Here is a 12,045-nt window from a genome sequence, read left to right as displayed (position 1 = left end):
AAAAAACAGACAATAACAAGTGTAGGCAAAGATGTGTAGAAATTGAAATGCTCATTCTTGTGGAAAAGTAAAATGAGAGAGCACTTTGTTGAATGTTAAAGATACTGTTTTCCTATAACTCACAAATTCAACTCCTATTTATGTATGAGAAAGTAATTAAAATATATGTCCTCCCAAATTACAAATATTCACAATAGCGTTATTTATAATAACTAAAAGTGGAAACAATCCGATGTTTGGAAATTGATAAATGAATTAATAAAATTGGAATCTCCATATAATTGAATTGTTTTTATTCAGCAATGAAATAGACTGAAGTGCTGGTACATGCTACAAGGTGGATGATTCTCAAAAATACAATGAATGAAAGAAACCAGTCATGAAAGTTCACAGGTTGTATGATTCCATTGTAGGAATAGTCATATGGAGCAATTTATAGAGACCAAAAGCAGATTAATGGTTGCCTAAGGCTGGCAAAAGTGTGGATGGAAAGTAACTGCAATAGGTACACAGTCTGTTTCAGGGTTGATTAAATGTTCTACATTAGACTATGGAGATAATTTCAAAACTCTATAAATATGCTATAAATCATCAACTTGTACATTTTAAAGGAGCTAATTTATATTACAGCATTTACATTATACCTTAATAAACCTTCTAAAAATAAAGGTGGAGTAACTCCAACTGCTTGAGTAAGCTAAGTCTTATCTACGATGGAGACAAAAACAGCCCTGACAGAAAAATCTAACATATGTAGTAGTAGAGACAAGATCAGGTACTTGTCTTCATGTTTCAGATTTTCCAGATAGATGAGCAGCAGGATTTCTCTGTTTATGAGAGCAACTGTATGTTTCTTCACAATAATTGAGAGTCACTAAGCATTTAAAAGTTCATATGCCAATCAAGATACAAGTTACTAAGCAATCTCCTAAATCACTTGGCTTAAAGTTTATATCTTAGTCTTCAAATATTACACTTACATATTTAAACCAATGTGTACAAGTTAAGCTGCACCAGTTTTGTTATAAAGTTATAAACCAATGTATACAAGTTAAACTGCACCAGTTTTGTTATAAAGGTCCTTGGGTTATAAATAATCAAGGAAATAATATTAGGAACAACTGGGGAGAACTACTCAGAAAATAAGAGCTGTAAGAAATGAGCTTCCCAGGATGAACTCTAAAGAATAAGTGTGAAATGAGTTAATTCAGAATTAGCAAAGCTACTAAGGTTTGGCTTTCAAATACATTGTTTTTCTCATCTTTTTTTTCAATCCCACGTCCTGCCATGACACCTGAATTCACTGATTAATGTGCAAACATGGCCTTCAATTAATTCCAGGTCTTCACCTCACATTCCAGGTATTACTGCCTGGATTATGTGCTATACTTTTTCTTCACCAAAACTTATCTTTGGGTAATATAAAATTTCCCTCGAGGACACAATTTTCTGCACCATCGACTTTTGTGCCACTTTGTCTATCATATTTTTCTTTTTTTTTTTTTAAAAAAAACACATCTTTGATGTTATAAGAACCTCCATTCCATGATGTTGTGGCTACATCATAACAACCATACCCTCTTTTAATTTCCTTTCTATATAGCCAGTTCCTTGGTTGTCTATTCCCATTCACTATGATGCTCATATCTTTCATTCCTTTATTCCTTCCTCCACTAAAACCACCTGATGAAGCTTTACTCAGAATGAACACAACTATCTCCCCCCCACTTTTCACACTTGGGCTGCTTGTACAAGTAACACAACACTTAAAAAAAGTTGACACTACGGTCAAGGCATCTTTTTAAATGTGTCCTATCATCTTTCTGTCTCCACAAATATTTTAAACTTTAAAAATTGTTAATCTTTTCAGCCTACTTGCTTTTAGCAAATGAGCTTGCCAAATACATGCAGAGAAAACAGAACTGTAAGATGGAAATTACATGATTTTCCTGTCCCAAGCCTACACCTTTGAGAGCAGCTGTACATATACTTTTCTTCTACTGAAGCTTTTCCCACTTAGTCCAATAGTTCATATGGTTCTTAAGACCAGTCCTTAGCTGTTTGGAAAAAAGGGCTAAAGATCCAATCTAAAGAGTCTAGGGGCCTCACACTGAATGTTTCTTCTATATCATAATTTTCTCCCTCTGTATTGAATTACCTCTGTATTGAATTATGCTTTGGCAGTGTTTGAAATCAGCCAGGCATGAGTGTCTCACACCTGTAGTGATAGCTACTCGGGAGGCTGAGATCTAAGGATCGTGATTTGAGGCTGCCTGGGCAAGAAAGTCCATGAGACTCTTTTCTCCAATTAACCACCAGACAACTGGAAGTGGTGCTATGGCTCAAATTTGTAGAGAGCTAGCCTTGAGCAAAAAAAAACTCAATGATAAACCCAGGCCCTGAGTTCAAGCCTCAGCACTGACAAAAATAAATAATTTTTAAAAAGAAGTTTGAAATCAGGGTACTCTACCACTTGAGCTATCTACTTCTAGCCCATTTTTGCTTTTAGTTATGTTTCAGATAGGGTCTCATGCTTTTTCCCCAAGATGGTTTAGAACAATGAACCTCCCACTTACGCATCTTTCATATCTAGTATTACAGGCATGCACCACTACACCCAATTCTCTATTGTATTTTGAACATCAGCATTTAAATATTTCTGTGAACCTAAATTATCCTCCAAGTATTAATAAATTCCTTCCTTTTATAGCATTTTCTCCCATTATATATTAATGCTTTTCCATCTTTGTTTTATTTTTTATCATCCCTCATACATTTCAAAAAACAGTGATCCAATTTTTATTCCACTGAAAATGTTATTGTAACATCTTCTAAGTTTTCTTATAATTTAAGTAACATTATAGTGCTGGAATACAAAGGCATAACTCCACAAGCATGCAGAAGTGTATATCTCTTTTATGTGACAGTCTCTGTATAGAGAAGTTTTATCATTTGCAATCCCTTGGAAGCAATTTGTTCCAAGCAACTACTCCAATATATCTTATGATAATGTCACAATCTGCATGCCTATAGCTGGACATTAATATATTTAGTTGTAGTTGGCTTTGAGAAAAAAGGCAGATTCTGATCTCTTTTGTTGCAGATCTGCTTTATCTGCAAGAGCTTAGTTCACTTAGCCACACATAACTGCAAAAAAAAATATGATAAGCAATCTACCAGAGTAGCCATTTGCTTGGGTGCAGTTCTATTATTACAGAAGAAAGGAAGTACAGATTTTGTTGAATATCTATCAGAGTCTTTCATAATGACAATCTTCTTAAATCCAATAAACTATTTCAAAACTTGATGTTTTTTCTTGATTTTCTGAAGCACCAGTTGCTTTTGTTTTTCCTCATTTTCTTTTTCTTTATTTTTTTTGGAGCAATGAGGTTTAAATTAAAGACCTTTCACTTCCAAAGCGGGCACTCTACTACTGAGACATGCCTTTTTTTCTTGCACTGATTATTTTTAAGCAGGGTCTAGATTACTGCCTGGACATGCACCTTAATCTTAATTCTGCTATTTTCTCACTTTTCATTGAAAGTGGGATGATAGGTATGTGCCACCACACCTAGCTTTTTATTGAGAAGAAGAATTCCATATGCCTAGGCTAGACTTGACCCTCAGTTCTCCTGATCTCTGTTTCCTAAGATGTTCGAATTACAGACATGGTCCTTTGGTTTTCAGATCTATATTTGCCTTTTGGTTTCACAATTTTTAACTCAAGACATTCTCTGATTTTAATATGATTTTTTTCCTCTCTCAGGAAGGGGACAGAAAACACTGTATAAAAGGAAATGTATTTGTTATTGACTGATGTATTTGCAATCCTTCTGTACAGCATCTTAATAAACAATGTAAATTATAAAAAAGAAGAATTATTTCTCAGAGTTTGAGCTATCTTTTCTATTTGTCATGTTAGTTTATTATCATAATGCTCTCCATATTTGTCATTCTCCATAAAGATTATCTCAATCTTATTTGTGTCATATATCTTGTAAAATACAAAACTGACACACAGTAAACTTTGTGGATTTTTTCCTGATTATATGTAAATATGAGAAAAAAGGAATTTATTAACTACAATTGGTAAACTCAATGGAAAAGAGAATATCATGGTAGCTACTAAAGAAGTTGCCTGAATAAAATGTTATCCTTTCTTTGAGTTATCAGAATCAATGGTAACTGAATGCATAAATAGACCTTGTTTGGCTTCTGATTTAAACAAATGAGCAATAAGATGCCTTTTGTCAAGAACTGAGGTAAACCAAAGAAACTGGGGATAAATGGTTTCAAAAAAGTCATGCTATATTTCCTGATCAGAAGAGTAATTTTGTTCTTGTATTTTCAAAAGCTTAATCTATTAGAGAGTCTTAATGTATTTAGAGGTAAGTGGGAACAAGATTATGAATACAACAGGTATATTGTGAAATTTTTCAAAAACAAAAAATTGCACAGTATTGAAAAACATTATAGAGACACATGGTGGCGCTACAGGATAAGATGAGATGAGCCATACCGGCACTGGGGGCTCCATTACACAAAACAGAATATCTAACACACTGAAGGGGAATGTATTAAAGGAGCTTCACCTACGGAGCTGCAGGAGGGCTGCATATTTATCAGAGATTTCCTATCTAAAAACTAGAGCTAAAGCTTACAAAATTAAGGCCAAACCAACGCTTTTCCATAAAAGAAGTGACCTGAAAGAACCATGGGGATCAGAGAAGCATTGGCTCTTCAGAAAAGGCAAGTGCTGATTTTCTTTGTTTTGCTACGATTGTCTCATGCTAGTACTGAATCTGTGCAGTACACTATGCCAGAGGAAACTGAAACGGGTTCATTTGTGGCTAATCTTCTGAAGGACTTGGGGCTAGGGGTGGAGGAGCTGTCCTTCCGGGAAGCTAGGGTGGTGTCTGATGACAATAAAAGGCATTTGCGCCTTGATTTGCTGACGGGAGATTTGCTTCTAAATGAGAAACTGGACAGAGAAGAGCTGTGTGGCTCCGCAGAACCCTGCATACTGCATTTCCAGGTAGTATTGGAAAACCCTTTACAGTTTTTTCAGGTTGAACTGCATGTCAGAGATGTAAATGATAACTCTCCCACATTCTTAGACAAGGAAATAATTTTGAGAATATCAGAAAGTACTCCGATTGGAACCACCTTTCTATTGGAAAGTGCTCAAGATGTGGACATAGGAAGGAACAGTCTTCAGAACTACACAATTAGCCCCAATTCCTATTTCCACATTAAAATTGGCAACAGTGTTGATGGGAAGATTTACCCAGAGCTGGTTCTGGATAGAGCATTAGATCATGAGAAGGAATCTGAGCACAGATTAACACTCACAGCACTGGATGGTGGATCTCCACCCAGGTCTGGGACAACTTTGGTTCTCATTAAGGTTTTGGACATCAATGATAATGCACCTAAGTTTGCTCAGAGTCTCTATGAGGTGCAGGTCCCAGAGGACACACCCATTGGGTCCTGGATAATCACCATGTCTGCTAAGGATCTGGATGCAGGAAATCATGGGAAAATATCCTACACGTTTTTCCATGCATCTGAAGATATTCGCAAAACGTTTGACATGAACGCATTATCTGGGGAAGTTCACTTGAAATCAGCGCTGGATTTTGAAGTGATACAGTCCTATAGTTTAACTATTCAGGCAACAGATGGTGGGGGTCTTTCAGAAGAATGCACTCTTGGAATTAAAGTATTAGATGTTAATGACAATCCACCAGAGGTAATGATTTCTTCAGTTACTGATAGTATTCCAGAGAATGCTTCAGAGACTCTTGTGGCTGTGTTTAGTGTTCGAGATCTTGATTCGGGAGACAATGGAAGAATGGTTTGTTCTGTTGAAGAGGATCTCCCTTTTATTCTGAAACCGAGCTTCAAGAATTTTTACATTTTGATTACCGAGAGAGCGCTAGACAGAGAGGAAAGAGATGAATACAACATCACCATCACCGTCTCCGACTTGGGGACTCCCAGGCTGCAAACCCAGCACACCATCACCCTGCAGGTGTCCGACGTGAACGACAACGCCCCCGAATTCACGCAGTCGTCCTACACCCTGTGGGTCCGCGAGAACAACAGCCCCGCCCTGCACATTGGCACCATCAGCGCCACAGACAGAGACTCGGGCAGCAACGCCCAGCTGACCTACTCGCTGCTGCCCGGCCCGCAGCCCGGCGCCGACGCGGCGGCGGCGCTGGTGTCCATCAACGCGGACAGCGGGCAGCTGTTCGCCCTGAGGGCGCTGGACTATGAGGCCCTGCAGGCGTTCGAGGTGCGCGTGCGCGCCGCCGACCGCGGCTCGCCCCCGCTCAGCAGCCAGGCGCTGGTGCGCGTGCAGGTGCTGGACGCCAACGACAACTCGCCCTTCGTGCTGTACCCGCTGCAGAACGCGTCTGCGCCCTGCACCGAGCTGCTGCCCAGGGCGGCCGAGCCGGGCTACCTGGTGAGCAAGGTGGTGGCGGTGGACCGCGACTCGGGCCAGAACGCCTGGCTGTCGTTCCAGCTGCTCAAGGCCACGGAGCCCGGGCTGTTCAGCGTGTGGCCGCACAATGGCGAGGTGCGCACCGCCAGGCTGCTGAGCGAGCGCGACGCGCCCAAGCACAGGCTGCTGCTGCTGGTCAAGGACAATGGCGAGCCGCCGCGCTCGGCCAGCGTCACGCTGCACGTGCTGCTGGTGGATGGCTTCTCGCAGCCCTACCTGCCGCTGCCCGACGCGGCGGCGCCCGAGCGCGCGCAGCCCGACCGCCTCACTGCCTACTTGGTCGTCGCGCTGGCGGCCGTGTCTTCTCTCTTCCTCTTGTCTCTGCTGCTCTTCGTGGCCGCCAGGCTGTGCAGGAGGAGCAGGGCGCGCTCGCTGGCCGGCTGCGCGCTGCCCGATGGCCCCTTGCCTGGACACCTGCTGGACGTGAGTGGCACGGGGACCCTGGCCCACAGCTACCAGTATGAGGTGTGTCTGCAGGGAGGTGCTGGCACCAATGAGTTCAAATTCCTGAAGCCTATCATCCCTAATCTTGAAGTCCAGGCCACTAGTACCAATATGAATGGAATGGAGAATTTTCGGAATAGCTTTGGATTCAACATTCAATAAAACTTTTTCTTCTAAAATTTTAACCTAGTATTCTTGGCAAATCATAGGTCATCCCCCTCCGTTCTGTAATAGATTTTAGAAGTTTCTTCAGTTTTATGCATTTTGATTTGCATGTTGTACTCTAATTTGTTTTAAACATCTTTATCAAGTATATAATATGAAATGTCTTAATTACTGTGTAGTTTTACCAAAATATTAATGAAATTGCTATTATTTTGTGATAATGCTATTGTTACGTATGCAAAGCCATGTTTGTAGTCATTTGGAACGGCAAGCTAAGGGACTAAAAGCAAACACCAGGACTTATATGTAGCTCTCTAGTGCACAAGCATGTATGAGGCATTGGGTCTCTTCCACAACAGAAGAAATAGGGAAGAAAGCAATGAAGAACAAAGTTAATAAAACAAGGGAAGGAGGAAAAGGAAAGAAAGGAATGAAGTAAGAGAAAAAACTTGTAGGGTGGGTGGAAGGGGCAGATATCATTTTATACAGATTAAATAGCCAGACAGATGGATACATGGATAGATAACATTATTTTTATACAGCATCAAAGCAGAGACAAAAGCAAAAAATAATGTTAAATTTGGAGGACACACATATTGTATCAATTGCACTAAACATTGCAAACATTTTCAAAATAAAGGTAAAATTATGCTACACTTCCATATTCAGCACTAGAGAACTGTTTTATATAGTATTTCAAAAAATACATTTTAGATGAAACAGTGATAATATTGTAAAAGGAGGAGTTTTGTATTGATCTGGCTGTGGTATTACTATTACAGTGTGTTTACTTCATCTTTATTTCTTTAAATTTTTTGTATCATCTATCACTAAAATAGTACATACTTCATAGTCTCATTATAAGTACAATTACCCTACATTAAAAGACAAGACAAAAACATAAAAAATTAAAATTATCTTCAGCTACAAAGATAGTTATTTAGCTTCTCTTTCCTAATCATTGGCAAGAGCAAATACAGTTCTGAGTGTTGTGGTACATGTTACTTCAGCACTCAAGGCTGGAGTTTGAATAGCATAGCAGCATAGTGAGGCCCTGTTTTCAAAACAGAGATTAGTGATGTAACTAGTAGTAAAGTGTTCATCTAGCAAGCATAAGGCCTTGGATTCCATTCCATACTTTGCAGTATAAATAAAAAGAGTCAGTATAGACGCTGGGCCCTATTCAACAGTTCACATTTCCAGAATCCATTCCATTCAGAAAAACTTAATAACACTAATGCCTTCTGGCTTCTCTCAGAAACCGACAAAGGAGATATAAATCTTTATTTCTGGTTTATATTTGCCCCCAAATGTATGCAGGGGCAGTTCACACTGGTGGATTATATAGATGTTGATAATACAATGTACTATGGACACAGTTAGTGTGCATTCAAGTAATTGCTTCTATAAAATCAAATGTTATAAACTAGATGGTAATAAAATGGGCTTTTACTTACCGTTATGAAATAGCTAAAACCATTTTCAGTTTCCTTAGAAATTTTTCATGAAACTTTGAGTCTTGGTGTGTTTTAAAACAAGTGTTTATTAGTAGAGTGCATTTCTTTTAACTTGGCATTAAACTATAGTATCTTGAACAGTTAGATCCTCTTCATTTCTCAGTCATGAGTTAAAACTCTGCATGTGAAAGCCACTGGTTAAACCAATGAGTAGACACTGATGAAATAAGCATTTTTAGAATAACAATGTAGCAAGACAGTAAAAGAGAAGGACAGAGCAATGTATCTTTATATTGCTCTTTAAATTTTAGGTCATCTTATTGTAACAATGAGACATACAAGACACTATGTTGAAAAGGAACTTTACAACTTGAGGGAAGTGGAGAGGGAGGAGTTGGGAAGGTGGGAAGAGAAGAGATTATAGGGGAAAAACAAAGGAGGGGGTAACAATGCTCGATAGCAATTGTACTTAATAGCTTACTCATGTAACTGTAACCCCTCTGTACGTTATCGTTACAATAAAAATATTGTCCTGGGCCCTATCCCTCAGCTCTTCAGCTCAAGGCTAGCCACTTGAGCCACAGTGCCACTTCCAGCTTTTTCTGTTTATGTGGTGCTGAGGAATCAAACCCAGGGCCTCATGCATGCAAGGCAAGCGCTCTACCACTGAGCCACCTTTCCACCCCAAAAATATATTTTAAAAACATAAAAAATTAAAACCAAGACATTGAAAAAAATTTAGGTTATCTTTCCCCCTCTAATCTATAATGGATTTTAGGAGGTTCTATAGTCACATGGGTTTTCATTTCTATTTTGTTCTCTCATCTATTTTAAAAATCTTTATCAAGGATATAACAACATGAAATACAATCTTCATTTGCTGTCTTATTTTTGCAAAAGTGTTAATGAAGCTGCTGTTGTGATAATGTTATTGTTATGTATGCAAAACAATATTTGTAGTCATGTGGAGTTATAAACTGAAATATTGTTATATCGCTAACTAATACCTTGCCACAGTGCTGGGTCCAAGAGTTTACCTACTTCCATTTTTTCTTCTTTATTTCTAATGTCATGTGAGGTGGGGAGGTAGGGGCATCAAGGAGAGCTCCAACTGTTCACAGAGTTGAGCAGCCTACTTATACAGTCAGAAGGAGAGGGGATCAGGATGTCTCCACCAATCATGACACTCCCCTCATGTTTGTTCCAATAATGGTCTGATCCATTATGCTGAAGGATTGTATTCACACAAATGAAAGGTAGGCCTTAAGTACTCACAATCTTTCTGAATTGTTTGAAAGTGGTAGTTTGCTGTTGGTCTTCTGTTGAACCCAAGCACCTTTCAAAAGTGTGCTTACAACAAAGGATTATTAGTAACAGTACTTTAACAATACTTCAGATTGTTAACACTGCTTCTCTTCGAGAGTCTCAGGAAAAGGTGTGTCCTTATCATCTTTTTTAAAACAGGGATTTTCATCTTGAGGATGTTTTCTACTCTAAGTGCGCTACTAAATTACATCTCTAGCTTAAGCTGCATCATTTCTGAAATCAAATTCAAATATCCTCAACTTATGATTTATTATATTTCCTAAAGGAGCAACAATCATAATCTATGCCAATAAATCTCAAATTTGTTTCTGCAGCTTGAACCTCTTGCCTCAGTTTAATTTATACAATGGAAGATCATTTACATAAACATTTATGAGTGCTCTATGAATACATCAAAGTTGATTTTCTTTTTTTTTCTTCCTGATACATGGTTACTCTGCAAATCAGGTGCTCTCCTACATGAGCCATGTTGCAATCCCCTTTTGCTTATGTAATCATTTAAAATGTAATTATGTTATTATTAAGGTGTTGAATATAATTTAATGAGTACATTTCTTTTTGGACAATGTCACCACAATGTCACTTTCATTTTCCACAGGGTCTACCATGGCTGCATTTGTTCACCTTCCTCTTTTCATTTCTATACTTCCCTTCCCTCCCTCCAAAAGACAATATTTTAATTTTACTTTGTTGGTTGTGAGGCCTGAACTCTGGGCCTGGGTGCTTTCCCTTCAGCTCTTCAGCTCAAGGCTAGCGTTCTACCATTTGAGCCACAGCACCACTTGTGTTTTTTTCTGCTTATGTGGTCCTGAGAAATTGAACCCAGAGACTCATGCATACAAGACTGAGCCAGCTTCCCAGCCCCAAAAGACAATCTTTTATATATAATCTTTTAAACAAGGTATACTATCGGTTGGGCCTGCCTGAAGCAAATCCTGTTTACATCTCCTATGAGGGAGACAGATATGTGGGATCTGGGATGAGGGTTGCATGCCACCACATCTGTTGAGGTGGGTGCATCTTTCTAACTTTTTCTTCCAGTTCTTAACCTCCTGAATAGCTGGGGTTTTAGTTGTGAGCCACCATGTACCAACTTCATCAATGGCTTTAAATATATTTTTTTCTCCCCCAAAAGTAAAATTATCTTCTCCTCTAGCTCTATATGTTCCTCTTCCTTCCTTTTTTTTTTTTTTTGGTTGGTCGTGGGGCTTGAACTCTGAGCTTGGGTGCTGTCCTGGCACTCTTCAGTCCCGGCGCTCTTCAGCTCAAGGTGAGCGCTCTACGGCTTGAACCACAGCCTCACTTCTGGTTTTCTAGTGGTTTATTGGACATAAGAGTCTCATGGACTTTCCTGCCTGGGCTGGCTTTGAACCGTGATCCTCAGATCTCAGCCTCCTGAGTAGCTAGGATTATAGGCGTGAGCCACCGGTGCCCAGCTCCTCTTCCTTTTTTGTATGTAGTTTACCTTCAATGCCTGAAGCTTGAAAACCATTTGTTGATTTTTTTCCTCCTTCCTATCTCATCCTATGTCTAATTTATTACCATATCCAATATTAGTTTATCATTCCAGAACAATTATGGGATTTCCAACTGAGGCCAGTATCATCTCACACTTGTATTGCTGCAACCAGTTCTAATCAGTCTTAGTCTTTCACTCCTTTCTAATTTATTCTCAACTCTGAAACAAGTTAATCAATACCTTCATAATAACAATAAAATTATATTTAAAAATAAAAATAAGTAAAATCATGACTGTCACATTTCTGTTTAGAATGCTTTATTTATTTATTTTTTTCAGATAAACAGAACAAGGAGTCTTTATTAGCTGTATGGTGAAGATAGTCCACTATTGAGGTAGTGATGTTTGGTGTAGGTTTTGTTCTCAGCAGGGTTTTTAAAGAGAAAAACAACAAACAGGTGGTGTTTGTCGAAGCAAAGCAAGCTGATTTTGAGATGCAAAACATAGCCTTGAGCTGCAGAAGCAGAAGAAAAACATAGCTGTGAGCAGGGGTAGCATATTTTAAATCTCAAAGCATTAGAAACTCATTGTCATGGTTGGGGGTGCGCTGAAATTTTCTTTACAAAATTGTTTTTTTAAAATATAACCCTGTATACTTTTTTTATTGTGAAAATACTGTACAG

At 38.8% G+C, this 12,045-nt stretch overlaps 2 protein-coding genes across 2 annotated transcripts in view; both read left to right on the top strand.

Annotated features, from left to right (window-relative positions):
- LOC105988618 (protocadherin beta-14-like) overlaps positions 1 to 439 on the top strand; it is a 5,743-nt gene extending 5,304 nt beyond the window's left edge. Inside the window, exon 2 of the mRNA XM_013020289.1 lies at positions 413 to 439. Coding sequence (XP_012875743.1) covers positions 413 to 439 — 27 coding nt within the window. The remainder of the gene's footprint in view (positions 1 to 412) is intronic.
- Positions 440 to 4,627: 4,188 nt separating this feature from the next.
- LOC105988695 (protocadherin beta-14-like) lies at positions 4,628 to 7,117 on the top strand. The gene has a single exon (XM_013020370.1). The coding sequence runs from the start codon at positions 4,715 to 4,717 to the stop codon at positions 7,115 to 7,117; it is 2,403 nt and encodes an 800-aa protein (XP_012875824.1). The 5' UTR covers positions 4,628 to 4,714.
- The last annotated feature ends 4,928 nt before the right edge of the window (positions 7,118 to 12,045 follow it).

This window comes from Dipodomys ordii, unplaced genomic scaffold (genome assembly GCF_000151885.1).
Source record: "Dipodomys ordii isolate 6190 unplaced genomic scaffold, Dord_2.0 Scaffold50, whole genome shotgun sequence".
NCBI lineage: Eukaryota > Metazoa > Chordata > Mammalia > Rodentia > Heteromyidae > Dipodomys > Dipodomys ordii.
Note: the sequence above shows the minus strand (reverse complement) of the source record. Positions and strands in the feature narration are given on the sequence as shown.